At 45.5% G+C, this 27,696-nt stretch overlaps 12 protein-coding genes across 12 annotated transcripts; 6 read left to right on the top strand and 6 right to left on the bottom strand.

The window, feature by feature from the left end:
• Window positions 1–168: 168 nt before the first annotated feature.
• KUCA_T00005030001 (uncharacterized protein) lies at window positions 169–7,653 on the bottom strand (the record flags this gene model as incomplete). The annotated part of the gene is made up of 1 exon (XM_022606173.1): window positions 169–7,653. The coding sequence occupies one exon, from the start codon at window positions 7,651–7,653 to the stop codon at window positions 169–171; it is 7,485 nt and encodes a 2,494-aa protein (XP_022461032.1).
• A 2,532-nt stretch (window positions 7,654–10,185) lies between these two features.
• KUCA_T00005028001 (uncharacterized protein) lies at window positions 10,186–12,000 on the bottom strand (the record flags this gene model as incomplete). Its single annotated transcript, XM_022606172.1, has 1 exon — window positions 10,186–12,000. One exon carries the CDS (start codon window positions 11,998–12,000, stop codon window positions 10,186–10,188), a length of 1,815 nt encoding a protein of 604 aa, XP_022461031.1.
• A 1,346-nt stretch (window positions 12,001–13,346) lies between these two features.
• Window positions 13,347–14,096, top strand: KUCA_T00005027001 (uncharacterized protein; the record flags this gene model as incomplete). The annotated part of the gene is made up of 1 exon (XM_022606171.1): window positions 13,347–14,096. One exon carries the CDS (start codon window positions 13,347–13,349, stop codon window positions 14,094–14,096), a length of 750 nt encoding a protein of 249 aa, XP_022461030.1.
• Window positions 14,097–14,517: 421 nt separating this feature from the next.
• On the bottom strand, window positions 14,518–16,326 carry KUCA_T00005026001 (uncharacterized protein; the record flags this gene model as incomplete). Its single annotated transcript, XM_022606170.1, has 1 exon — window positions 14,518–16,326. The coding sequence occupies one exon, from the start codon at window positions 16,324–16,326 to the stop codon at window positions 14,518–14,520; it is 1,809 nt and encodes a 602-aa protein (XP_022461029.1).
• Window positions 16,327–16,915: 589 nt separating this feature from the next.
• Window positions 16,916–17,743, bottom strand: KUCA_T00005025001 (uncharacterized protein; the record flags this gene model as incomplete). Its single annotated transcript, XM_022606169.1, has 1 exon — window positions 16,916–17,743. One exon carries the CDS (start codon window positions 17,741–17,743, stop codon window positions 16,916–16,918), a length of 828 nt encoding a protein of 275 aa, XP_022461028.1.
• A 159-nt stretch (window positions 17,744–17,902) lies between these two features.
• KUCA_T00005024001 (uncharacterized protein) lies at window positions 17,903–18,859 on the top strand (the record flags this gene model as incomplete). The annotated part of the gene is made up of 1 exon (XM_022606168.1): window positions 17,903–18,859. The coding sequence occupies one exon, from the start codon at window positions 17,903–17,905 to the stop codon at window positions 18,857–18,859; it is 957 nt and encodes a 318-aa protein (XP_022461027.1).
• A 457-nt stretch (window positions 18,860–19,316) lies between these two features.
• Window positions 19,317–20,210, top strand: KUCA_T00005023001 (uncharacterized protein; the record flags this gene model as incomplete). Its single annotated transcript, XM_022606167.1, has 1 exon — window positions 19,317–20,210. The coding sequence occupies one exon, from the start codon at window positions 19,317–19,319 to the stop codon at window positions 20,208–20,210; it is 894 nt and encodes a 297-aa protein (XP_022461026.1).
• Window positions 20,211–20,373: 163 nt separating this feature from the next.
• Window positions 20,374–21,198, bottom strand: KUCA_T00005022001 (uncharacterized protein; the record flags this gene model as incomplete). The annotated part of the gene is made up of 1 exon (XM_022606166.1): window positions 20,374–21,198. The coding sequence occupies one exon, from the start codon at window positions 21,196–21,198 to the stop codon at window positions 20,374–20,376; it is 825 nt and encodes a 274-aa protein (XP_022461025.1).
• A 679-nt stretch (window positions 21,199–21,877) lies between these two features.
• Window positions 21,878–22,303, top strand: KUCA_T00005021001 (uncharacterized protein; the record flags this gene model as incomplete). Its single annotated transcript, XM_022606165.1, has 1 exon — window positions 21,878–22,303. The coding sequence occupies one exon, from the start codon at window positions 21,878–21,880 to the stop codon at window positions 22,301–22,303; it is 426 nt and encodes a 141-aa protein (XP_022461024.1).
• A 628-nt stretch (window positions 22,304–22,931) lies between these two features.
• Window positions 22,932–24,356, top strand: KUCA_T00005020001 (uncharacterized protein; the record flags this gene model as incomplete). The annotated part of the gene is made up of 1 exon (XM_022606164.1): window positions 22,932–24,356. The coding sequence occupies one exon, from the start codon at window positions 22,932–22,934 to the stop codon at window positions 24,354–24,356; it is 1,425 nt and encodes a 474-aa protein (XP_022461023.1).
• Window positions 24,357–24,516: 160 nt separating this feature from the next.
• KUCA_T00005019001 (uncharacterized protein) lies at window positions 24,517–25,815 on the bottom strand (the record flags this gene model as incomplete). The annotated part of the gene is made up of 1 exon (XM_022606162.1): window positions 24,517–25,815. The coding sequence occupies one exon, from the start codon at window positions 25,813–25,815 to the stop codon at window positions 24,517–24,519; it is 1,299 nt and encodes a 432-aa protein (XP_022461022.1).
• A 462-nt stretch (window positions 25,816–26,277) lies between these two features.
• Window positions 26,278–27,483, top strand: KUCA_T00005018001 (uncharacterized protein; the record flags this gene model as incomplete). Its single annotated transcript, XM_022606161.1, has 1 exon — window positions 26,278–27,483. One exon carries the CDS (start codon window positions 26,278–26,280, stop codon window positions 27,481–27,483), a length of 1,206 nt encoding a protein of 401 aa, XP_022461021.1.
• Window positions 27,484–27,696: the final 213 nt, after the last annotated feature.

Genomic DNA, 27,696 nt, shown 5'->3' with positions numbered 1-27,696 from the left:
TATGAAATCCCGATGTATAATGAATGAGATTACAGATGCGGTTGAAAAGTCAGAGCTATTCTTTCGTCTTCTGCTTGCGGCTCGACTCAGTTACATGCTGACATAATCACAAATACGATCACGTGATCATAATCACTTAATATACAAACTATTTAAATTGTCCTTTTGCTATTTTTCAGATTCGAACTTGGGTCCGATTGTCTTTGCTGAGTTTCTCTTGTTATTTCTTGCGAACATAGAGGCTCTTTCTCTGGCACGCGAGTGGATTGGGGTGCCTGAACTAGCCGAGTTGGCCAGAGCTGTTCCTGCACTGTTAACCCTGTCTCCATTGGACTGGACGGTAATTGCCGAAGAAGGTCTAGATATTATCTGAGACTCAACATCTGCACCACGAGCTCCCATTACGAGCCCATTTCCCTTCACAGGCCGTTTCTTCATTTTGTTGGAGGTACGTAGCAGACCGTCAAATCTAAAAAGTCCCTCAGACTGTTCAGATGTACCGTTGCTGGATCCAGAAATGGCTCCATCCGATGCAGAAAGAACCGGAGATGAAAACTGGGGTGAATTTTTGGGAGATTTGGACTTGGAATGATCGTCGTTTGATCCGTTTACTCCTGAGTGATCCAAAAGCGATCTGCGCACGTTATTGCGACTGCTCTTGAAAGACATGTAAGAAGATCTCTGTTGAGCAACGTGTCTTTCCGTAGGAGTGGCTGGGGCAGGGCTACTCACAGGCTCAACCGCCTGATTGTTGCCAAAGGAATCAGCCATCGAAGCTTTGTAGGATGTGTTCGACGCCGTGCGGTTCAGAGAGCGATTGAGAATGGCAGTGACCTTGGCATCATACACCTGAGGAGCAGATTCAAAGGGAATGATTGGGCTGTTGATGACATCACTGTACCTCGTGTCAAGGGAATCATTGTACTGATGGGAACGAGCGGATGACTGGTATTTCGCTGGTTTCGCTTTTGGAAGGTCATCCTTGGTGAAGAACGAATCCAAATTGTCCAAAGTGGCCAGCATATGGCTCAGAGATGGATCACGTTCATCTGTCGATGCTGCATCTGTAGCTTCCATGAAGTTGGGGTCCTGCTGGTATGGATACTCATCCAAGTGGAATTGAATCTGTTCTTCTTCAGTCATGGGCAATTCTTCACCAGCCATGTTCTCCTCATCAGGAGCAATTACACATGTTGAAAACACTGCGTGGACATTGTTTCGGGCGGTAGCTGCTGTGACAGCCGGCATTGGAATCGCCCATCCACTGTCGTCTGGAATACCAAAAAGAGTAGCGGTCTTTTCGTACTCCTTCCTCATCGCTCTATTTCCAAGAGACATTCTCAAAACATCCTTGTCCAATTGCGAGCCCGGAATGATGACAGTTTCGTCTAGAACTTCAAGAGCCTGCTCAGCATACTCCGTAAGCAACAATCTAAGTAACGGGGAAATCAGATCTGCCCCAACACCCACAAACTCATCTCCTTGGAGATTGACTGCCGGGAATATGTATTTCAGCAGATCCATGGTCTCCAGTTTGATCCAACCAATGCTGTTGGAAAGCAATCCCAGAAGAAAAACAAGGATCTGAGCACCATACGCTGGGAAGAAGTTTCGCTTAATATCTGTAACCACCTGGCTTAAAAAATCATCCTTAGTCCTGAACTTCTTCTTCACGAACGAATCGATGATTTTGGAAAGACCTGGAGCGTTCTCTCTTGCCGCCATTTCACTCAGAATGGTAGCACCTTCCACAACGTCATCAGTGAACCTTTTGGTGGCTTGAGCATGCAAAAATCGAGGCATATTTGCTAATAAAGCAATCAGCAATCTTTGGTCTCCAGACCCAACAATTTCACTGTGTTGCAGTCTATTGAGCCTATCGAGCAGTTTAAGAGAAGGATCCCATACATTGGAAGACCTCAAACCAGTCAATATCACAGATTGCAATCCATCGAAACGACCCTCCCACTTACTGGGGAAGGTGGATATGAGACATCTTACCGTTTCCTCAGAGTCCAGGTCAATCTTGGATACAAATTTGGAAAGCGTTGACAAGACTTCAAGGAACTCTTGTTCGTGAACAGTTGACAAACATGCCACAACTGACCAGAACAACTGTGGGAAGTCAATAAGTTGCTGAGCGTCAAGTTCCGCGGTTATCGCATTGAGTGTCATCAGAATCTGCATTGCGAAGCCTTGGATATCAGGCGTCTCGTCCGAAACCGTATTGGACAGACGGTGCAACATATCACGGAGCATTCCCTGGTCTAGAAAGAATAGAAGGGATCTGAATACCTGGAAAGAACGACATGCAATGTGTCTCACTGCACATGACGTTGCCCATTGTAAAGCGACACGTTCCCATTTCTCCTGCAAATCAGGAACACTCTCTCTGAAGATAGTCAAAGAGCTCCTGATCAGGGAATCCATGTTTTCAGGCGTTCTTGCACCATTCTTGTCGGTGTTCAGGTCATCATATGCCCACAGTCTTTTGTGAAAGTCTGGTTTGCGCAAGATTTCCATGGTACTTCTTGCCTCAGGGCCATCCGAACCAAATTTGTGGATCAGGTGTACTAATAGCACACACGCCTGATTCTGAACAATCTTCAAGTAATGGTCCAGAAACACGAAACAGACATGTAGAAGAAGGTGAAGTTTTTGGCGTATCGCCTCTCCCGGAGAGACGAGTAAATCCACCAGAAAGATCATCGATAACTGGCCCAAAGAGAAAACAGCCTCTTTACCACTGTAATTGAGGCTTCTCCACAGATCAGCGACATATGGCAGATCATCTGACTTTGGAGGCAATGGAAGTGACTTTTGGTGACCGGGAACCATGGATTTGGGCTCTAGATTGGAGACCAACATATCAATCAAATCTGCCCCAGCCAGCGTGGAAGACATATATACAACCACCTGTCTGGCATACTCCACAAATATAGGATTCCTTCTCTCCAAGCTGTTTGAGGTGATGAACTGGTAAATCTCCTTTATGTTGTTTCCATTTGATCCAGTTGCGAGAGCAACCCATAGAGCTTCAACTTCATTTTGTATTTTGTCACTGAACTTGATAGTGATCTCAAACAGGTTGTTCAGGACCATATCAGAATTTGCATGATTCGGGTTTCCCTCAGACATATTCAGCTCTACAGTCTGGACCCATGGAAGCAAAACAGCCAAAATGTCGCGTCTTGGTTCGTTACCCACCATATGGAACAACATAGTAAGCTCAGATATGATTTTGAAGTTCTGTTCAGGATGAGCTGACGCAAAATGACTTGACAAATTGAAAAGCGCCCTCTTGTAGATGACTTTAGTCCTGCTGGAAACACTTTCAATGAAAGCTTCGCTCATTGAAGTGTTGTAAAACTTTTTCTCCGTGTATGCGAGCAGCTTGGCAGCGGCTTTCCTTACTTCAAAGTTGTCAGAACCAGCGGAAAACAAAGACAATGCCAGAGGCTGGTAAACCTCGTATGGGAATTGGGCACCTTCAATGAATGCCTCAGCAAGAGTCAAAAAGTATGATTCCAACGCAGTATCTTCTTCATGATAAGTGTAGCATCGCTTGATGATTTCGTTTGCAATTCCGCCTACTTGTGAGTTGACCAGCAACAGACTCAGAAGCGCCTTGCGGCCAAGGAAACGTATTCTTTCATTCTTTGAGCCAAACAGACCATCTATCCAGTTGATCATACCGCCAATATCAAAAGACATTACAATAGATTTGTCACCATCCTGGACAGTCTGAGTGATTGGAGAAGAACAAAGCGACGCCATACAGCTGATTGCAGTATACTCCAAAGCAATTCTTTCCAACTCGATAGTGGCACTCAAAGTGACGTTATCCTTCAAGGTGGATACACTTTTCAGCATATACTTGTATCTGGTATCCTCAAACTCTGTATATTGCCCATACCCACACCATTCTTCCAAATAGGTGAAGCATCCCGTTCTGGCCTCAAATGGCAACCATTTCTCAATATCGTTGAACTCTTTGATACCAAGATATGTGTTCTCCAAGAATCCAGCAAAGTACCTTCTCCATTTCTGAAACTCAAAATTCTGCTGCACTCCCGGATGAGAAAGAAAAGTCTTGATACTTTTGATGAAGGCAACTAGTCTTTCAACTATCCAATCGTCCGCAAAAACAACCTCCTCTTTAGAATATTGCAAAGTCACATTGTTTAGTATCCTTGTAAGTTCAATTCTCAAGTGACTGTCAGAATCTGCCGACTTTGGATTTACCTTCCAAGTCTCCATGCTGGGTTCTATACTCGACAAGAACGAGGTAAAGATATTCACGTTAATGCAGCTTAATCCAGTTACAATTGCGTCTTTCACATCGGCCTGCTTAGTAGTCAAAAGAGGAATAACCATCTTGAAAATGGATTTAGCACTTGTGATCTTCTGATGTTGAACGGTAAACATCTGCTGCGACTTCTTCCTGGCATGACTCTTTGACAAAGGTGAGGACAATGAGCTTATGGAAGACGTTGGCATATGTGGTATGTGCAATCTTTGTTCTGACGTGGAGGTCAGAGAGGAGCACGCGATCATGAGAAATATCTTGTACTCTCTAATCATGGACACATTTCCTTGATAACTGCGACTATAGTCGAATATTTGATCGTATAACTGAACCAGACGAATGCAAGAGTAGGATCTTGTGATAGCTATCTGAATGGGGCAATGCTTTACCAAAATGGTCAGCACCTTGGGAAACACGCGAAACCACAAGGCAGAATCAACGCCGTAACCAGATTCAGCAAGCCTAATAAGAATATCCTTTCTTTGTTTCTGTTGCAGTTTATTCAACCTCGTGCGCTCAGGAACACTCAACTCCGCCTTTATGCCCGAAATCAGCTCAAAAAAGTCAGTGGTCTCCAGGACTTGGATAAGTCTGGTGCCCAATTCTGCCACAAACTTGGATGGCATACGGGCATGAGACCTTTTTCCAGAATGAACGGAATCTGCCGCGTTCGAATTGGTGGTCATATCATAGATCACCTCATCAAACTGGACCACCAGTCTCAGGATTTGAGACCCTAAGTGTCTCACATGGAAATCGTGCGAGAAAAAGAAAAACAGCCCATTTCCTTCAACTTCGTCAATTATGGTGATAATGTTCTTCATTTCGATCTCATCCACAACTTTGAAGTTCACAGGCTCTTCTTTGGCGATACTTGGATGGTTTCTTTCATAAAGCTCGTGGCTTTCCTCCTCTTGTTTTGATGAGTCGGTGAATGACTGCAGCCAATTTTTCAAAAGATCCACATATATCTCCAACAAACGTAAGTACTCGTTCGATGTCAGATAATTATAATACAAGACACTTCCACTCTTCTCGTCTAGCTTGAAGGCAAGTCTTGGAAAAGAAGCAATGAGCACCTTGGAGTTTTTCTTCAGCACCAACTGCCTCAAGGTCGCCTCTGCAACATTGTTAATTTCGCGGTCCTGATGTACAGCGTTCTTCATCAGGAGTTCCACCATCTTACGATAGGTCGACACATTTGAGTTTAAGCACCAGGGTATGCACATCATCACGTGGGAGAACAGAACTTTGTTCTTGTCCGAAGAGTCATCCACATGCAAGTACAAGCCAAGTTTAGAACCTAAAGAGCTTGTAGACGAAGACATAGGAGAAGAAGTTGCACTTGCATTGGGCCTGTGGAACTGCAATACTTTGCATCCCACCTGATCGTCCAACAGCTGCAAAAGAATGGTAAACAAACCTGAAATTTCCTCATGGATTGCAGCATTCGAGGAGGATTCATCAAACGGACCATTTGTCTCATCTTTGAAAACCTCCAGGTCATCGGTGTCATCAAGATGTAGAACATCGTCATTAGGGAAAGGCGGTCTTTCCGCGGCCTTGTAATCTCCCAATATGGCAATATAAGTCTGAGAACATAGCATGATCTTCTCTTGCGAAAGACCATCAAGAGATGTCCCATTAAAGCCTGTTTTCAAAAGAGGCAACAGAATAGTCTCAAGCGTGACGGTGATATTGGAAAACGCAAAAGCACGCAATAGCTGGACCAGAGACCGCACCACAAGAGGATGGAGAGTGATCCATTGCTGTTTTTTATGCTGATTCTGGAACAGCAACTGGGCAATTGACTCTATATTTTTCACACGCAAATTTAGCGTATCAGGATACCGGAAGAGATAAGCCCACACCAACCTGGCAATAGAGATCACCACAATAACCTTTTCCTCGTTTGAGGTCTTGGGCTTCAGCCTTCTTGAATTGACCTCAATTATGGATAACCAGTGCGCCTTGAACAGCTCCTGTGGAGCCACCGAGAGAGCGGCCACAGACAGTTGCAGCCCGTAACCCCAAAACTTTTGGGGTTTCAGCCTCATCAGACTGACTGATTTATCATATATGATCTCAATAGCCTCCACCCAGGTTGGATGGTTGACTTCAGCAGTCAAAACACCAGCCAAGGAAAGAAGTAACTGGTTCAAGACCTCGCAGTATGCAACTATAACGACGTCGTTCTCACACTTGTAGAAGAACTTGGCGATACTCTTGAGGAAATCGGCGGCATCTTCGAAAGATTCAATGGTTTCGTTAGACATCTTCAAGTATCTCATTCCATGGATCAACAGGCAAAGACTTGCTTCAGACATGTGCTGGTCCGAAAACCCCTGAGGATGTTTCTCTAGATCAGCTATGAACCTATCGGACACACTCAAAAATCTCTTGGCTGACATATGGCCCAAAAACTCGGCAAATAGGTCCCAATTTGACGATCTTATAATACTTTTTGAAACCAAAACGGGATCTGTGGTCTTCAGTTGGGTGTATATGATCTCTTCCAGCTTATCTCCAAGATCATCTCCAATGATATGGGTTGGAGTCTGTCTCACCACCTCAATCAACACCCTACACAAAATGAAAATGCTTATCAAACTCTTTCTTTCAGCCTGAATTGCGGTCTCTTTAAACTCCAAAACATCTTTATTGGAAAAATGAGATGCCACGGCCTTATCCAAAGCCGACGCAGCCATAGCTGCAACTTCACTCTTGGACCTTCTCCAAAACATCACTGAATCAATCACGGGTTTTGGCTTTCGTCTGGCAATATATCCCAGAGCAGCTATGATTCCGTCAAAAACAGGATCTATACCTTCAGAGAGTAGATCGATCAATTGCGGCTCGCCATTTCCGTATTGGTTGAGACATAGGTTCAGTTTCCGTTCGGCATACCTCACAAATTGCGTGAACAAGATGTGCAAAGTGTATTCCGCTGGAGTCTTTGAGTCTGTAGCAAGATCTCGCCTCAGGTCTGTTATCTCTTGTCCATTCATGAGAGTAAGCCTCCTTGTTACTTGCGGCTGTTGTTGATGATGTTGATGCTGAAGAGAAGATGTTTGAACGAGATTTTGGTCCAGCGAATTTGATTGCTGATGGAAATTCGCCTGGTCAAGATGACCCGGCTGATAAGTTTGCTCACCGACAAGATCCTCAGATCCTTGGTAGTCCAACTCCAAGCCATTGTCTTCTAGCTCTGGCTGGTGCAAGTCAAGGTGATTATGCGCACCGGGCCCGAGATCGCTAGCAGGGCCAAGGTCAATCGCAGGGATCTCAATTATCAAGTCATCCAAAACCGGAATGTCTATGATCTCGTGATTATTCACGGACATGGCGACGGAGAGGCTTGGTAATTGGTGATTTGATCTGATACAGTGCGGTTGTGTTCAGATCAGGTAAAGTGTGTGTATACAAAAATCGCAACTAGAGAGGGCACGACGTACAAAAATACGCATCGCTCATAACAAGAAAGTCAAGATTCATAAATAGGCTAATCTCTGGTGTCTGTTTTGTTAGCAAATTGAGCAATCTGTCTTCTTCTTGACTATTTCTTTTTTTGTGAATTGTAGGCAGGTTTGGTTTATATTCTCCGAGGCCTTTGCAATTACCCCACGTTTTGTATTTCCCCGTTTTCTCATCATGTAGCATTCCTGTTCCGTTACACCTGTCACATGTTTCAAGAGGTTTTTCCATCTTGCTGGACTTCTGCTCAGCATTTGTATCCGAGAAACGCAGGTCGCTAAATTCCAACATTTGATAGCTTAAGTGGACTTTACCAGGGTTGCGGTACTTTTTGTACCGACATGAAAATGCCTTAAAAAAAGAATTGCGAGTAACTGCACCTGCACCTAAGAGGAAGTCGACAATCTTCATGAGACGCAGGAGATTATAGTCTATGTCTTGTATAAGTCTCATCATGTAACTTTCAAAGCATTCCCATTGTTTTGGTTTGAGTCGTCTTCCGATATGCATCCAATATTCTTGGTTCATATACTCCAGGTCGGCTCCATTTTGGAAAAATCTTCTCATAATATCCCAAGGGGGTTTATAACGGACTCCTAATGCCTATTGGTTTTAGTCCCCAAATTGAATAGTAAATGCTCTCCAGAAATTGTGGATATCACTATTGCATTTGACAAACCTATTTAGGAAGGGAGCAGACCAGTGTTTGTATTTGATTACGAAGTCAAGGCAATATGACTCGCACCGTTCCAAGCTGGTTAAGACAAGCGTGCCGTTTTAATCAAAGACGGCTCATGTTCGCAAATTTAGTCTTCCAGGCCTTCTTCACCATAATCGTTCAGGGAGGGTTTGCCATCAAGCGAGGAAGCATACGCTGTGAATTTAGGCAAGTTCTTTATCTTAACAGGTCCTCTCCTTATCCCAGAAGTTTGGTGTGACCATTTCATCCTCTTTCATGCTTTTTATGGGGGTGAATGCCATTGTTGCGGAGCTTCCAATGAGAGAGAAGTAAGAGGAGAAGCTTGAGGAGACAATGACGAGGATTTGGCTAAGATTCTTTTAAGAATTTCAATTTGTGCACCAATAATTTCATTGTTATCTTGTACAACTTGAGTTAATGACTTTAACATTTGAGGTATTGATATTTTTTCTCCGTTCTCAGAATATCTATCACCAGGATATTAAGTGGCTTCTTCAAGCACACTGCTTTCTTCCAGGAATCTGCTTCAACTTCAGGGGACACCGGAACACGCGTCCATGATACAACACTTTTAGGTGGCATAATTTGAAGAGCGGGAAAAAAAATCTCCTTTATTAATTCCCAAATAAATCAAACAATTGGCGAAAAATATTTTTGAAATGGAGTGATTTCGTCTTTTGTTTACAACAGCTCCGATGTTGTAATAAGGGCCGCGGGCTTACAAATCGATCGATTTGTGCCGTTGGACTTCGTTTCGTTTCCTACAGATTGTAGGATGGGTGAACATAACTCAGTGGTCAATAAATAACTCGAGGATAACTTGGTCTAAAGAAATGGAAGGGAGTTATTAATTTGATATGTAGTAGATCAATGCCTAAGGGATGCGCAGATAGGGAAAGACCCCGGTCTTGGGTCGGATCAGGTCGGCAAACTGAAATCGGAGTCCAGCCCTAGCTGCGGACTTCCTCCCCACCTCCCCCGCTCCGCAATTTTACTTAGCCGACCTGCTCCGACCCAAACCGAGGTTTCGTCGTTTTTGCTGCCATGTGACATATACTTTGCGTGTTTCTGTACGCCGCAGGTTGCAGAACTTCAAAATGGCACTGTCTTTTATATGAGTACCAAAATCTATTAGCTACCCCATTCAAGTCAGATATGGCAATCAGATCCCAATTCCGTTGGCATCGAGTTTCGGAAAAAAAATGCGGCAAATCCGGCTCGCAATAAGACCAGCCTTTGGTGGACGCTTGCATTGTTCCGATTTCTCCAGCCGGGATATCCGAAACGCGTTGAGAAAAAAGTGCACCCTCAAAATTAACAGCAAGAAAGGTAACATTTAAATTAAGTACACTCGTATACACTCGGACGACGGCTAGAAGGTGTAGAAACCTTCAAGTCGGGTCCGACTTTGGATGGGAAGTAAGCTCCGATAGCAGGGTCTGTTCGAGCTCTGTAGGGAGAAACGACCTCTTCCCAATAAAAAAAAACTGATTTTGAATTTTGAGTTCGTTTTGAAGGGTCTTTGAAGGGTCTTTGAAGGGTCTTTAAGGGGTTTGAGGTGATGGGGTCGATAGATGATTTCCAATCTCCTCGTTGTTTTTCCCTTCCAGTGTGTGGCCTTCTTTAGACCTTTTCAGCTTTTCAAAATATTGTTCACCTTTTCTGGCTTTTCGGGGCTTCACAAAGTTTTGTTTCACCCATTTTATGAGGCATGCTCCCATCTCCAAATTTTCGCCTTACAATCACCACTTCCAGTAGCAAAACATCCACCTGCGAGCCCACGCCTCTGGCTCATCACCGGAGACACCGAAACGGAAATCACCGAGTTACGATGGCCTTGAAGCATGATATAAGGCTCACCAGACTCCTTATCCCATAGAATAACTCCACGGTCCTTAGAGCCAGACAGAATGAATTTGTCGTCTGGTGTGCAGCACACGGAAAGTACAAAGTCTTTATGGCCCACGTAGGTGACCTCGCAGTTGGAAACCGGTTTGGCCATGGTGTTGTGCTCGTTGTACTTCACATCCAATGACCAGAGCTTAACAGTTCTGTCCAAAGATCCCGAAGCAATCTCTTTACCGTCATGGGTGAACGCAACCGAGTAAACAGAATCGCGGTGGCCGTGACCGACCTCGTTCTCCGCATCCAGTCTCTCCACCAAGAAACCCTGGTTCGCGTCCCAGACGCGCACGGTGCGGTCGAGCGAACCGGCCGCAATCAGCTTTCCATCGGGCGAAACTGCTACAGTAGTTACACCGTCCTCGATCGACAAGGTGAGTGAGCACTGAGATGATAACAGATCCCAAATGCGTACGGTGCGGTCACCAGAACCGGAAACGAGCTTGGAACCATCTGGGAAGAAGTCTAGCGAGTAAATGTCCTGCTCGTGACCACGCAGCACCTTGATGATGGAGCGGGTCGTGAGATCCCAGATACGAATAAGCTTGTCCTCGGCACCAGTGGCCAAGTACTTTCCATCTGGCGAGAAGCACACTGAACGGATGTACAGATCGCCAGAGTCAGTATCATAGGAACCGTTGGGGTTCACAGAATCATCTGAAAGACGCGCAATTAGCTCGCCGGTGTCTACACTGAACACTTGGGTCAGTTTATTGCAACCAGTGGCCAGGAACTTACCGTCCTTGGAGAAACGAACACAGCAAACCACGGATGCGTGATCGAACGAGTGAAGCAGCTTGATATCTGCCTTCTTGGGCACGTTTGGGTTAAAAAGCAGGTAGAACTCGGCAAATTGCTTTTTGTATGGCAACACTGCGTAAGAGTCCAAGTCCTTCAGAAAGGCAGGGATCGGCTTGTTGTGCTGAGCACGCTTAACCAGCGCGGTCTCCTCCTCTGGTTTGACAGCAGGAGTCGCCGCAGCCGCGGTTGGAGTTACCGTTGCTGGTGCCGGAGATGTCACACCGGTAGCGGCTTCAGACTTGGGGGTTCCGTTGAACGGCCTGGCTGAACCGTTGGTTGGAGAGTTAGCTGGAGGAGGCAGATGTGTTCCCTGAAGTTGCTGCGGCGCTCTGGGCTGAGATTGTGGCTGTTGGGGTTGCTGGGGAGGTAATTGAGTTTGTTGTTGAGCTTGTTGAGCCTGTTGTTGCTGTCCTTGTGCTTGCAACGGCGGCAACTGGGATTGAGCCGGGTAAAACTTCAAGCCATTCGCAGGAGCACCTGGTTCCGGCCGGTCCGCAACCGCCAGAGGCGCCTGCTGGATCGACTGCTGCTGTAAAAGACGGTCACGAGACTCGAGCTCTTGTTTAAGCCTCAACAGTTCGTCCTCGTAGGCCTCTTTCATGCGGCGATGAGTCTGCTCCAGCTCATATACGGTGTTTCTAATGTTGGCAAGCTCCTGGTTCTGCTGGCTGAACTTTATCTCGAACTCATCCTGGTGCACCTTGTAGGCGGAGGTCTCGTGGGTGAGGCTGTCGAACTCCTTCTTGATGGCCTCCAACAGGTCGTTGAGCCTGGAATGGTCGGGGGCCGAGTTCAGCGGTCTCTGATACGACATTGGGCTTCTAGTTGAAGATGGATTGGTGGCGTTGAATTGATTTGACCAAGATCTCTGGGAAGAACAAGTAGCCAAAAACAGGGCCCAGGGGGATTTCCTGGCCAAGTGGGATTTTTTTGCGTCTTGTTTGCCCGCGGCCCTCTAAAACCGGACACGCAGACGGGGGGTGTCCTTTTGGTTTCTTTTTCAATGGGGTGTATTCCGGATTTGGAGGATGTAGCACCCCGGCGTTGCTTTTGCGCGGCCCTGGTTACGGGCACCGATCTGTGGAGTTTTCATTGGCGGGGCCACCAAAAGCCGACGCGACTTGCGTGTGCACGACATGGATGTCTTGCCTATTGGGGGATTAGGGGATTTAAGATTTAGCGATGGATGAAGGGGATGAGGCAGGGAAAAAAGGCGGCAGCGAAGAGATGTGGTGGCATGGCAGAATAGATTGCTTGTTTAAGCTTACTTGATTATTTTTTTTGTCTGTGAAACCGGGTGGATAATTGTATCGTGATATTGGGACTCGACCATCTAAGTCTGCGACTACTTTGTATTTACAATGCTCACTATGTTGGCTTGACTGACGTCAATCTGACTTTCTGACCATAAAGAGGCATATGCGTGCCTGCCATCTGGCTGAGCAGGTGGCCTAAACGAAGCTAGCCTCACCATTCATCGGGGTACATACCTAGCAGCAACAATAATAATAATAGTGAAAGTATATTTTTATTCAATTCTCTGCATTTAAATACGAATAATGATGCTTCCTATCAGTATCTTTGAGCCACCTTGATGATATATTATCATTCTATTGACTTCTTTAATAGCAGGAGACCTGGTCTGGCTGGCCCCAAGCTAGAAATCCTATTTGTTTCGGGCTTTGGCATCGTTAAGGAGAGACGCGCAATTTTGAGGCTCAAAATTCACGAATTTGGCGAATAACTCCGACATGACCTCGATTTGAAATTGATTGCTCATATAAGTGGACAAATAACCATCTATGTGCCATGCGCAGCAGTTTCAGTGGAACCGCACATGTTGGCAGCCACAGTGGGGGACCCTGTGCAGAACCGTTGGCATTAGCTCAAACAGCCACTGGAACCTTTCACTACTCCGTGCGGCAAGTGCACTGTGGCACAAACACAACCAAAATGACCAACCGACCAATCACGATACAATTATAAAGTTAAATACCAGTCATATCACTGCGCCGGACCCCCCACTAGGCTACTCTATTTTACCTATCGTGCGAGACCCATAAATGCTCGTGCGAGACCCATAATCACCAGATTTTTCACTTTCACAGCCAAAGCTGTGGATGTCAAACCTCACTTCTAGACTGTCACTTCCAACTCCAAATGTCAGACGATTTCGAGCTCTCTGCCGACCTCTTTGAGGAGCCCGAAGATTTCAGACCCCCTCCTGCGGAGGCACACATGCTCTCATACTCTTGCAATTCTACCAACCGTGAGATCTCACTGAGACTGGTAGGCAAGTCACCTCTTTGGGGCCATCTTCTATGGAATGCAGGCAAGTATACCGCGCAATTTTTGGAGAGTCATGCTTCTGAGATCTGTGGAAAGACGGTGGTGGAACTAGGAGCCGCTTCCGCGCTTCCATCGCTCATATGCCATCTGGTGTGCGGCGCATCTAAGGTGGTAGCTACTGATTACCCCGATGCGGAACTTCTAGAAAATATAGATTTCAACCTCAAGGAGAACAAATGTGATATGAGCACGATTGTCACCAGAGGTCTGATATGGGGGAACGACGTTGAGGAAGTTGTAGCCGAGACTGATGATGGCAAGTTTGACTGGGTCATTCTCTCAGATCTTGTGTTCAACCATACAGAACATACGAAGCTTTTGAAAAATTGCAAGGACCTTGTCAAGCCAAAAACGGGAAAGTGCTTGGTGGTATTCAGTCCTCATCGTGCTCACCTTATCCACAAGGACTTTGAGTTTTTTGAGAACGCAAAGGAGAACTTTGGTTTTGATGTTGAGGAGATCGAAATGCAACACTGGGGGCCTATGTTTCCAGAAGATCCCAAGGAGACCGAGGAGATTAGGTCACGGGTATATTCGTATTATTTGAAGCCCACCTGGTAAGGAACAAATTGCTTTCAACGGTGTGATATCTTGGGTTTGATATCCATAAGGCATAGAAATTGTTTCAAAACAATGGATTTAGATATATGTTATCCTAGAATAAACCAGCTGTACATTATCATCAACATGGTGAGCTTAGATTAGGAATAACTCAATCAAACACTCATTTGCTATTAATCTCAACAAATTGTCTGTACAGATTCTATAATCAAGTCCGTTCTTGATTAACACCTCTATCACCAAACTACTCCACATTTCTAGTGATTCTACAATAAATTTCCTCAAATATCTAATTGAATTCCGTAATTAATACTTTAATAAACTTTTTATTATCATGGCTCAACTGTACATCACTATATGGTGTGTCGTACCAGCGTCCTATTTTTCCCAATCCCTATGTAATGATTCCCATTTTGAACTTCTAAGCCTTGAAGATGTCAAAAATAGAACTCCTTTTCACAAAAGAGTTCTTCTGGTTAGCATAGTTGCAACCGATATCCACCTCAGAGCCTTGAGTGTAGGCGTAACAGCTGGTCGTGACAGGACATCCCATGACGACCCATTTGCCAAAGTTGCAAATAGCGAAGTTTCCATCCGCAGTACATGCTAAATCACCTTCAGTGGTGCACGAGTCAGCCGAACCGAGGAAAAGACCGGCATCAAAATTCTCGTTCAAACATTTGGCCTCAGCAAGACCAGACAGACCAGAGCAGTCTGTGTAGGAAGCTCCTGTGCTAGTGGCAGCAGCAGTGCTTGCCGTGGTGGTGGACGAGGAAGATGATATGTAAACGGTGCTGAGTGTTGTGAGTGGGGAAGCTGTAGCAATTGATGTAGCGGAAGCTGGGGTCGAAACAACAACCTCAGCATCGACTGGTGTGGTAGCGACTTCGGTCACAGTTGGAGACGACGCAGCGGAAGTGGTTGGAGCAGCAACGGGGACTGAGGTCGAAGAGACCGAGGTGGAGGATTCAGTAGAAGAAACCGAGGCTGAAATTTCAGTAGAAGATACTAAGGTCGAACTCTCGGTCGAAGAAATAGTAGAGGTTTCAGTCGAAGAGACCGAGGAGGAACTCTCGGAAGATGAAACAGAAGAAGAAGAGATCTCGGTAGAGGAAGGCTCTGCAGAAGAAATCTCAGTAGAAGAAGTCACGCTGGTGGCCTCAGTAGATGAAACTTCTTCAGTTTCAGTAGACGAGGCAGTAGACGAGACGGTGGAAGATGCGTCAGAAGATGCAGTAGAAGATGCAGAAGCTGCAGAAGATGCAGAAGAGGTGGCACTTCCAAAAACATCGTTCAGCACACTCTTCATCTCAACAGCGAAATTGTCTCCGTCACTTCCAGTGTTGGAAAAAGCCTGAGAAGCATCCCAAAGCATAATTCCTCCCAAGTTGTCGGTAGAAGTCAAATCCTTGACAGTGGACTTGACAGTGGAGGCATCAACGTATCCGGAACCGGCAGCGGAAGAACTGGCTGGCAAACCAATAAAGAGCTTGATATCGCTGTTTGGAGAGGTATTGACAGCATAGTCAGCCCAGGTGTCCCAGTTGAACGATTCGTCCAAGTTACAGTAGTTGTTGTAAAATTGCACAAATGCAAAGTCCACGTCGGCGTTTTCCAAAAGATCACCAACGCTAGCATCTGGATAGACACACTGTGGTGCAGCAGAGATATAGTAGGACTTGGAGGTGTCTTCGGCGTAGTATTTTCTCAGTTTTTTAGCAAGAGCAGCATATCCGGTGGAGTCGTTGTTTTCGATGTCAAAGTCGAAACCATCGAGAACGGAAGTTCCAAAGGGACGTTCATCGGCAGATCCACCACCAAACATGTTCCAGAGAGTACCAGCAAAGCCTTCAGCATCAGAATCTGAGGCAAATCCGTAACTGCCACTGGCACCACCGAGAGACAGAAGAACCAGCTTACCTGCATCTTGACAGGTCTGGATATCAGACGCAATCTCATCACAATCAAGCAAACCGTCCGAGAAAGTGCTTGAACACGCACTGGCAAAGTTCAGAACAGGAAGGGTATCAGCCGAAGAAAATTCGGTCATAAATGAAAGAACAATTATATCGGCAGCATCAGACTCACAGTAATAAGAGAGTCTTTCCTGGGATCCAGCAGAAGCCTGACCCCAGTAGAGAACGACGTTGTCTTTGGAGTCAGCGTTATAAGCTAAGGCAGCAGAGGCCCAAAAGGAGAGGAGGGCAAAAATAGTCACTTGGCTGAACATAGCGAAAATTTGTGATAAAACGAATGTAAGAGAAAGTTGGTTTTAACGAGTGTTCAACGAGTGTGGAGATCGAATGAGATGTTCGATCTTAGTGAAAAGAGTGTGTAAAGAATGAGTCGGAAATCACAGTGTTGAGATATTTGTTTAAGGTTTGTAAGTAAAACACAAAACAATATCGTAAAGATTGACTAGGGTTGGACTGTGGTTGTTTCAGAGCTGAAGAGAAGTAAAACGTTCCCGCTCCTAGTCACTACCGTGGATCACTCCTTCCATATAAAGGACCCTTGGAAAATTATGGCTGGACTCATCTTCTGTACTTGGCTAGATCTTTGCCGAATCAGGCCAAGAAACCGACCAGCCTTAACTTGTGGTGGCATTGCATTCTCATCCAATTCACTTATATTTCCAAATTAGCGCCTTACCTTACCGCAACTGGATTTACGACACGAACGTTTCAGGGTAGAATCGAGTTCAGCTCCTTCGATGCTGGTCATCGAGACCTCCCAATGCGGAAATAGTGCGGCGCGTATGTGAGGTGCATATTGGTTATCGCACGAAAATATCATCCAGCCTGCGAAATCTCGGTGATTCAGATCTCCAATAGATGCGCAAATACCTTGGATCTCAATTCGGCTGTTGATTCGTCGGTATCTGATGCAAATAACGGCGACCAAATCTGTTCTTCGATGAAGGTGTGTTTGAATCCAGAATGTGCGGCTGTCTGGAAGAATTCCAGGTCTTTGTCAAGCAGATGGGGCCTGTGAGGCGAGAATACAACCAGGCACTTTCCTGTACCGTCTCTGTTAATTAGCTCCAGACACGTTTTAAGGAGTTTCGAGTGCTCTGTATGGTTGAAAATGACATCGCTGAGTATGAGAAGGTCCACGGTTGATTTCCCGGTGGCTGTCTGGATGATTTCTCGTATCTCAGTGGTATCATCACCCCAGATAAAACCCTTGGCAATGGCCGCGGCTTCCAAGTTGTTCTGTTTGATATTGTAAGAGATGTTATTTATGAGCTCCACGTCCGGATAATCTGTGGTTACCACGAGCTTTGCGCCGTTCAAGGCACTGATAATGGATGGAAGTGCACCTCCAGACCCAAATTCCAGCACAGTTTTGCCAGAAACCCAGTCTGGGTTTTTGTCCAGGAATTCAGCCGTGTATTTGGCCGCATTAGTCAATATATGCCCATACAGGGGGGAAGAACCGATCAATCTGAGTGGAACCAAATTGGAGGAGGAACCAGCGTGCTTTCTCTCGTAGACGATATCTGAAGCAGTGGGAGCCTGGGGTCTGAAATCTTCGGGCTCCTCAAAGAAGCCGGCATTGATTTCCAAATCTTCGACTTCTCCGTCACTCATAGTACAAATCACGGGGTTTGTTGGATGTTTTAATGGTAGGTACTTCACAATCATAGCTGGCTGTGCTAGAAACTTTTTGCTGTACAAATCAGCACGCCACGTGTAATCACCAGACTACCCAAATTGGATGGGCGACTTCAAGAAGCATGAACAAAAGGCTTCTTAAGGCACGTTCATAGGGTTCGAATAAACCCTTCGTTTTTGGTTCTCACAATGTTCAGACAGGTCTTTGCACGTCAGAGCGTGAGATACAACAGCTCCAATGCCAAATTCATGGAGGATGTGTTCAATAAGCTGAAATCGATCAAAGAGATTTCCAAAGAGCCCAATACGAAACAAGCATCTGGAAGCAGGCCATGGAGCGGCAAGAAAAACCCCAGAAAAAACAACAATAACAACAATAGACAAAGATCCAATAGAAACCGCGGAAAGGTCGCACGCGAGGGCAACACTGCAAATGCACCAGCTGCTCTGAACACCGTTGGTAACTATCAGGCTCAACAAAAAAAGACGTTCTCTCCTGAACTGGATTCCGTCATTGATTCTGCATCGCAACAAGCACCCTCCAACCAGAAATTCACACGTAAATCATTCTCGTCGAGAAGGGGACCCAGACCCGTGACTTCGCGTATTGACCGTGTGATCCAAAGGGCCAGAAGAGGTAGAATGGCTCAGGAAGACGCTACAGATGCGGACTTTCTCAATAAGACGGCCGACAGAGGAGCTTATACTCCCGCCTCTGTTACCTCCGATTCGATCGTCTTGACGGCGCCTGGGATCCCATACTCTCACGAAACCAGAGTGTTGAGAGCCATGATCGAGCTACTGAAAGAGAAGAATATCCCACTGGGTTCTATCGAGAGGGCCAGTTACCTGTCCCTTCTACCCGCATTCCATAACTCTCTTGGTGAGCCAATTGATGATCTGGAAATCTCAGAAAAAGAGATCACAGACAAGTTGAATGCCATAGTGCTGGGCAAGACAGAGTTCTTCCAAGCCGATGCGACCAAGCTCGTGAATGAGAAATTGCAATTGAATGCGACGGTAGTGAGAAATGCGAGCAACTCATGGAATGCGTCTACGAATGAAGAGGATATCAGGGATCTGGTTGCACCAGCGTTGGTCGGCGAACAACCAGTTGGAACAATCCCAAAGCCATTCATGGAATAAGTATTGGGGGCTCCAAGAATTCATGTATATAACTGTTTAAAGGAATCTGAATGTACAAGAGATTAGATTCTCAAAGTGTTCCTGAATGCATTGGTGATTAAGCTGATGCATATGATAATTCTTGGCTGTGCTAGGCAACGGCAGTGATAACATCACCTGCAATTGCGATAATCGTCCGGTAATCTTCGGGAGATATCACCAATACTCAACAACCTTTTTGAATATTTCTCTATTGTGTCGAGTGAAAAGAAACTTAATCTCTAGGTTGCTCCCACATGCAGCTTATCAACATAGTAGTGTGGGGTGCAGCTTAGGATTCCACCTATGAAGAAAATAGAGTTGCTATATAACATGAGTGGTCTTCCAGGGGTTGATTTTGCAACTGAGAGGTTTTCTTTAGAGATTTTCACTGGTAAGCTTGAGTCTCATTCATAGTTTATTCACAACTCATTACACAATGCCCAACGATAATGGCGTCACCTGGAAGAAGACTGATATCGACTCGCTTGATTTGAAAGGACTGAATGCAGTGGTCATTGGTGGCACCGGTGGACTCGGAAGAGCCATAACTCAACAGTTGGCCAGTCATGGTGCGAAGGTGACCGTTGTGGGCCAAACTTTCAGAGATGAGGGAGTCTCGGGCATTGATTTCGTCAAGGCTGATCTGAGCTCCGTCAAGGTTGCTAAGCAAGTTGGAGGAGAGCTTCCCACACAATCTCTTGACCTGGTGGTCTTGACCACGGGAATTACGGCCGCACCAGAGCGAGAGCAGACATCCGAAGGAGTTGAAAAAGACATGGCAGCCAGTTATTTTAGCAGATACTCGTTGCTGAAGGAACTTGCTCCGAGGATGCTTCCCCAGAGTCATTTCTTCCGCAGCCACCCCAGAGTTTTCATCATGGGATTTCCAGGATCCGGTAAGACAGGCGATCCGGATGACTTGAACTCCGAAAGATTACCTTATAAGCCGCTTGAGACTCACTTCAACACTGTTGCTGCCAACGAGGCACTAGTATTTGGAGCCAAGGCCAGGATCCCCCATCTCAAGTTCTTCGGGCTAAATCCGGGGTTGATTAAGACTAACATCAGAAACAACTACCTCGGAGAAAATTCGTGGAAATCTTCAGCAATTGAGTGGGTGATTAGTTGGATTTCTGCATCTCCTGAAGATTATGCCAAAAAGATCGTTCCTCTGCTGATATCTCCCGATCTTTCCAATTTCAATGGAGCTATCTTTGATAAGAACGGTAATGCCATTGAGAAGACGCCTGTTTTCACTGATGTCTACGTTGACAAATTCTGGGAAGCTTCTGCAAAGTTGGAATTGAAGGCTCTTGGAGACTCGAAATGATCACCAACTTAGTTCTTCATTGGAACATTGTTATTTGAGTTTTTTTTTTCCACTCAATATGGGCTTCTACGTCGTTCCATACGTCGTTCTACGGATCATGTGTTTGCTTCAGCTCAATCAATAAAAACCCAAAATAAGTATCGCGCTCTGCGTCTAATTTCCTCTATAGTCCAAAAAAATCATTCTCATGGATATCCAGCACCAAGGGAAACCCGGGGTGGTGCGAGTAAACCTCCTCTGGTAGATTGGCCTCGACCAAAGCGTACTGTGGTGTCACACCGCAACCCCAAAACACAGGAATTTCGTCCTCCAAAATCTCGATTGGATCACCATAATCTGGCTTGGCAATATCCTTGATGCCGATCTCAAGAGCCTCTTCGTAACCCCATGCAATGGGACTACCGTGACACTGGCCATATTTCGAGGTGATCTTCCTGACTTCCTCAATTTTGTCTGCCTTGATGGGTCTCATAGAAACCACATAGTATCCTTTGAATACTCCAGAGGGACAAAGTTTGATATTGGTTTTGTACATCGAGACGACAGTTCCCTTGATTCTGTATCTGGAAGGAAATCCAGCCTTGTGAAGAGCTCCTTCAAACGAAAACGAGCATCCAATCAAAAATCCCACGTAGTTCTCTTTCCATTGCTCCACTATGTTCTTCTCCACGGAAACAAGATCACCTCCGTGGTAAACACAGTATTTTGGAATATCCGTAGCAACGTTGCCGTTTTCCAGCAGCTTGTGTTTTTGAACATCTAGAACCACGGTAGGGTCTCCAACTGCGGTCTCCGACACCAATGGACATGGAACCGGGTTACGACGGCAAAACTCCCGGAAATCATCAGCATACTTTTCTGGAAGACACACCATGTTCACTTGCATGTAACCGTCTGCGACGGAGCCCATCTGGTCCAGCTTGCCTTCCCTTATCAGAAGACGAGCTTCTGCAGGCGACAGCTCTCTCATTTGGTCTATGGTTAGCATTTTGGAAGGACGCTGACAAAATTAATGAGAAAACAGTGGCAACGTTTTGTTCAAATGGTTTGATTAATAATCTGAAGTTGAGTAGTTTTTGGGAATTTGGCGATGCTTTATGCAAATAAGTTGGAGGGTTGCCAGATCTGGCTTCGGAAATTGTCTTCCGCTAAATCTTATCGCAGCAGTTAATGACGACTTTTGTGCCTTTTTGAGGGTTAAAAAAACGCCACAACGAGAAAAATCTGGCAACGTAGATACGACCGGACTTGGTCTTGTTCATCTCCAATCTGGTCCTTTATGCTCGTAACTGCGGCGTTTATGGAACATTGTTCCCTTAGGATTGTTACCTCCACCACACGGTGGAGGAGATAAGCTCATCTCTCTTTTAGGCTACATGATAAACGCCAGAAACCAGTCTTGAACGCATTGATCTTGTATTAATGGGTTAGAGACGTATGGACTTAGAGCTTAGGTGAACTGGATAATCTGACAAGTCGGGATTCATCAACTGCAAAATATTGATTTTCTTCTCGAATGCTGAAGCTATTCACTCCCATATCGCGCGCACAATAATACCACCGGGTAACCCTGTGTCGTGCACCCAACCCAACCCGCCAGAACGCGATATTTCACTTTAAAGGAGCACATTACCACCGCCTAAATATCATCAATACAACCACAGATCATGCAGATATACACGTTATATATTCTCAACAAGAGTGGTGGACTGGTGTACCACAACGATTTCCAACCGGGATTGCTCCAATTGACCACTAACGAGTCTCTGGTCATGGCCAGCACTATCCACTCGATACATGCGATCAGCTCCAAGATCACCCCGGCAAACGCAAAGACCAATGACCTCTATAACAACAACAAATCTGGGCTGAGAATAATAGAAACCGAAAACTTCCAGATATACGTCTACCAGACCATCACAGGTGTCAAGTTCATTGGGTTTGCTAATGACACCAACCTAGCCGAGATGGAGGTGTGGTTCAAGAAAGTCTACCTGTGCTACTCGGATTACGTGATGAAAAACCCATTTCAACAATTGGATATGCCCATCAAAAATGACAACTTTGATCGCATAGTCAGGCAAACCGTGTGAAACCGGAACAACCTCTTCAAATAGTGTCCAGAGTGACGTGCGTGTCCGGTCCAACCCGCCCATTAAATCACACCACGGGATTATCGTCTGAAAGCACGGCTAAATCCTTCGCCGAGCTGGTAGACTTTCCGGGCGCTAAGTCAAGATCCCAACCAGCAAAAACTCAAATGGAAGTGTGCTTTCACATGAATTGCGCACATCCCCGTTCTGCCAATGGGACGAAGAAAAAGGTGGAGAAGCCAGAAGGAAAACCTTAGCGGAATCCGAGATTCACAACACGGAGTGGAGAATCACCTCATCGATTTGGTTGCACAGCCTCGAAAAGTTTGGGCGCTTAGCTCATGCGGGCTGTTTGGGCGTCTATTCGGGACCCCAAAGTATCTTTTCGTCTGCAATTATTATTGTTCCACTTTTTCGCCCGATATCCTCTGGCGGTGTGCGTGTGCGCTCCGTGGATTCTGTAGGGTCCGGGCTGTTTAATCTGGTGTGGGTCACACTATTTTTATTAGCTCATTTCTCCATGCCCCACGTATATATATCATTCACCCGCCTAAGCGCTCAAGCTACTTCCTTAGCTCAGTACTCGCTAAACACTCATTTCACATAATACAAATCATAGCAGACTTAAATGTCTCTCTCAAATCTAATACTGAACAACAAATATCAGCTGGACCACAAGGTGGGCTCCGGCTCTTACGGTGTGGTATACTCCGCAAGACACCTCTATACGGGCAAAGTGTTTGGGATCAAGGTCATTCTAAAGAAGGACAAATTGCTATCACCATCGACACACACAGATGCCAGTTGCTCCAAGAAGGTGGTACTCGAGCTGGAATGGAAATTGGGCCAAGTGGGATTGAATTCGAACGGTCAACTGAAGGCCAATCTACTGGACCTAGACCTGATCTCGTCGTACGGCTACAAGTGCAAAATATTGAAAGAAATCTCGCTCCAATTGAAGGTACACAAACACCCGAACATTCTCTCGATTTACAAAGTTTTTGACTCGGAATGGGCTCTTTTCGTGGTGATGGACTATTACCCCGAGGGTGATCTCTTCAGTACCATAGTCGACAAGAAGAGGTATTCGCAGGACCCCAGGCTGCTGAAATCCGTTTTCGTGCAGTTGGTGGATGCCATAACCTACTGCCATTCCAAAAACGTGTACCATTGTGATCTCAAGCCAGAAAACATCCTCGTTGCCGAGAACGGCACAAAGTTGATTCTGGCTGACTTTGGACTAGCCGTGATGGATGGAGAGATAGAGTCCAATGTGTGCTGCGGCTCCTCCTACTATATGGCGCCAGAAAGGATCCAGAATCTGGGAGATTGTTATGACGATGTGAATAATCATGAGCTGCATTTGGAGCGTCTGGCCAATGATGCTTTCAAGCTTCAGCACAGTCGTCATAACGTCAAGTTCCCCACACTGGCTGGTGATGTCTGGTCACTCTGCATTATCCTAATCAATCTGATTTCTATCAGAAATCCATGGTCCAAGGCAAGCATTATGGATGTCACATTTAAAGCGTTTATGGAGGACAATTCCGTGCTAATGCGCATCCTTCCTCTATCGGAAGAGGTCTACCGTCTGTTGAAAAAATATCTGAGATTGAACCCGTACGACAGACACTCAATTTTCGAGCTTAGACAAGATGTCATCCGGGTCCCGAAATTGTCCCAATCCGGTCCTCTTTCCGAGGAATGCAATGTTGACGATGACGAGTTGTTCCTGTGCCAGGTTCCTATAGACCATGTCAAGTTCAACCGTGAGACGTCAGAGGATGAGGGTCTGGGCGAGCCTGAACCTTCCAGAATGCAAGCAAAAGATCACAGGATGCAGGTGAAAGAACTTATTAATGATTACAAGCTGGAATTTCCGGACGATATAATGGACGGTGGTCTTAAGGATGCAAGCGATTTTCAGGAAGATGCGTTAGTGCCTGTTTCTTCGTCTTCTACGCCTGGAACTTCTGTTTCTGATTACGAACCCACAAAAAGTTATGTGGAGTTTCTAAGCCAGCAGATTTATCCTCCTGTACCGTGGAAATAGAAAAAAAGGGAGAAATTGGGGTTATTGGGGCTTGAAGCCTTGGGCCTGTAGACTTAGATGAACTAATTGAATTATGAATGACGATAAAATAGAACACATAGTGGCAGTGATGAAGAGTGTGCAATGTTGTGAGTGTTTTTTGGATATTTCATGACACATCTCAAAGCAACCCACCTTGCTTCCTTCTCTTGGCCTTTTCTCTCTGAACACGATAAACGCACCATGCAATGTAGGAAACTATGATAAAAAGAACCGCGTACAAAGTCATCTTTATTAGCCTCCAAATGAACCCAAAGAAACTGTGAACAACGCTAGGTTGTTCCTTGGCTTTGAGCTTGGCCTTCTCCTCCGATCTCTTCAGTCTTGACATTGTCCTCCTCCTTGGGCCGCCTTTTCTCTTGGGAAGCCTCCTATTTCCCGCTTTCTTGGTCGCGTCAGCTTTATCATTGATTTCTTTGGACGATTCCTCCGTGGCATACAGTGGTGCCACGGTGTCAGGTGAGGTCACCGGCTCACCGTTGCTTGCACTGAGCTCGTAGACAGAGGCCTGGAACAGATCAACATTGTGCATGAGATCACCAGTTTCAGCACTGAATCCAAGATACATGGATTCGGGGAGATCAACACCGGTAGTCTCCACACACTTTTTCCAGTTGCCATCACTCTTCATGTCAAACTCAACCATCAGATAACCCTGTGACCGTATGTACAACAATCTCATAAGCGCATTACCTTCTGCATTGTAAATGCCCTTTAGAGAACAACCTCCTATTTCTGTGTTAGCACCGTCCCTCGACTTGTCGTAGTGAGGAATTCCGTCGGTATTATGTTGAATAGAGCAATATGGAAACTGATTATTGTTTCCATGCGACTTGCCCTTGGGTCCATTTTTGTACGTATCCACAAAGATTCCAAGCCCTCTGGTCCCATCTCTCAGTCCAAAAACGTCGCCTTGCTCTAGTGGCGTTTCGCTTAACCAAATCGCCATACCGTCTCCATAGAGTCCGTTCCTGACAACTGGGCCATTCACTGAAAACTCCGCATTCAGTTCGAATGCTTTTCCGCTGGAAACACCGATTGGCAAATTTGAAGTAAGATAACCAACTTGATGGGGACTGTCTCTGACCAATCTCACTTTATTGTCCTTTCTGTTGATCATCATATTACCACCATTCTGGTAGTTGAATAGAGACAAGGTTGAAGGGTTGAAAAATGGAGGTTTCAGAGCCAAATACGCCACCTCAGATCGCTTGACCTCATAATCAGCCGATTCAGAATCTTCCTGAAGCACTTGAGATGAAAAATCCTCGAATGAGCTAGCAGACTTGCCTTTCGAACTTGGCCACAATAGGTACAAGACAAGCAGGGAGACAAGACCAACCACTAGCCTTTGCGTGGGACTGGATCTCCGGTACCGCTTCTTCAGCTTGAAGACAATGTTAGCGTCTCCTATGTCCATTGGTGGAACTTTGCACAGTTTTTTTTTTGTATCCAGATTGTGGAGATAAAGTAGCCAGCTGGACAATAGCCAACTTCCGTCATTGAGATCTGTGTCGCTGAATTCGGCAATAATGATTGGGTGCGGCGCACGACCAATACTGGGGGAGCCGTCATGGGGAAATTTCTCCCCGTATAACACGTTTTGGAGGGGGAGACCAAGTAGTTTTGGCAATTAAATTTGAGGTCTTGAATCAATATGGCATAGTTGCTATTCTTAATGCGCGCAAAAAGCCTCGGAGGCAATTCGGCCTATCGTTTTCCTCCTTCCACTGAGCTTCAGTTAGTTTTGAAAATAGCGTGCACCCGCTAAATCTGATTTGGAGTTGCCACCTCTTGAAGTCCAATAACTCTGAACGACACGGTGTATCATATCAACCCCATTCAACGCCACCATCTCGTTTAATATTTCCAATTATTTATCATGAGTGCAATGGATATTGATGTCGATGTCTCGACCGTGTTAGCCACGTTAAAGGAAGAAGCAGATGCAGATTTGGTGCATGTGTTCTACTCGCTCGAGGATTTGTATGAGAGGAAGCTGTGGTTCCAGCTTACTCAGTGTCTTTCGGACGAATTCTTTGCCAATCCTTTATCACAGCCAATTCGCTTGAGACTATACGAGAATTTCGTGTTGAAGTTCTATAACAAGATCGACGGATTGAAGTTGATTGAGTTCTTGCTGTTTTCGCTAGACGGTATATCTCCCGCTGAGTCCCTAGAGTATTTACTATCTCTGGAGAAGCTTTTGGAGAAAGACTCAAAATCTGCGCATGAAGAGGGTGAGCAAGAGATCCAGAAGGTTCAAGAGTCAATTTTGCTGCAATCTGAGATTGCTAGAGTTAAACTAGAGCTTGGCCAACTGGACGAGTCAATAGCTATAATTGACAAATGTTCCTCCAAAATTGACAAATTGAACTCTGTTGATGGAAAGATCAACGCGAGTTACTACAGAACATTGGCCCAGTTGAACAAGATCCAGTCAGATTACAACAGCTTCTACCGTAACTCGCTGTTATTTCTGGCCTGTATTGATGACATTTCAACTCTGCCTAACAAGGAAAGCATAGTGTGGGAAATCTCTATATCGGCCCTTCTGGGGGACAAAATCTACAACTTTGGAGAGATCATCATGCATGACATCTTTGCAGAGCTTCCTTCTTCCAAGGCCTGGCTGTCGCAATTGTTGACCACCCTCAACGCTGGAGACTTGACCAGTTTTAACAAGGCTGTGGATCAATACAGTGCTCAGATCAAGAATGATTCGGCAGTTGTATATGAGAGTTTGAACTTTTTGAGACAGAAGATTTGCATCACTGCGTTGATCGAGCTGGTGTTCTCGAAGCCTACCAATGGAAAGGTGCTGAACTTCCAGGAGATTTTGAACTACATCACAATTCTGAACAGTTTTGACGAGGTCGAACACTTGATCATGAAATGTTTGAGTTTGGGACTTATCAAGGGTTCCATTAATCAGATCAAGAGTCAGGTGGAAATCAACTGGGTCCAGCCTAGAACCATGAGCAAGAAGCAGATTGCCACTATGAGTGACAAGTTGGTTAGTTGGAATGGACAGGTGAATGGTTTGGTGACATACATGAATGACAAGGGGAAGGAGTTGTGGGTTTGATTAGAAAGAACCCTTCCAGTTAACACTAATCCATAGAAGTACGAATTTGAAGGAGATAATGTATCAAAAAATAACTAAGTATGCAAATCACCGGTGCAACGGTAACTATTCACTGAGTAATCGGAAATACATTTGAAAATAGGCCCGGGGTCCAAGCGTCAAGGGTACCGAGGAACTCGTTTAAGTATCTACATGATATCCGGAAATGGCCAT

This window comes from Kuraishia capsulata, genomic scaffold (assembly GCF_000576695.1).
Source record: "Kuraishia capsulata CBS 1993 genomic scaffold, Kuraishia_capsulata_scaffold_6, whole genome shotgun sequence".
In the NCBI taxonomy this organism is placed as follows: domain Eukaryota; kingdom Fungi; phylum Ascomycota; class Pichiomycetes; order Pichiales; family Pichiaceae; genus Kuraishia; species Kuraishia capsulata.
This window is presented reverse-complemented; position numbering and strand designations above follow the sequence as displayed.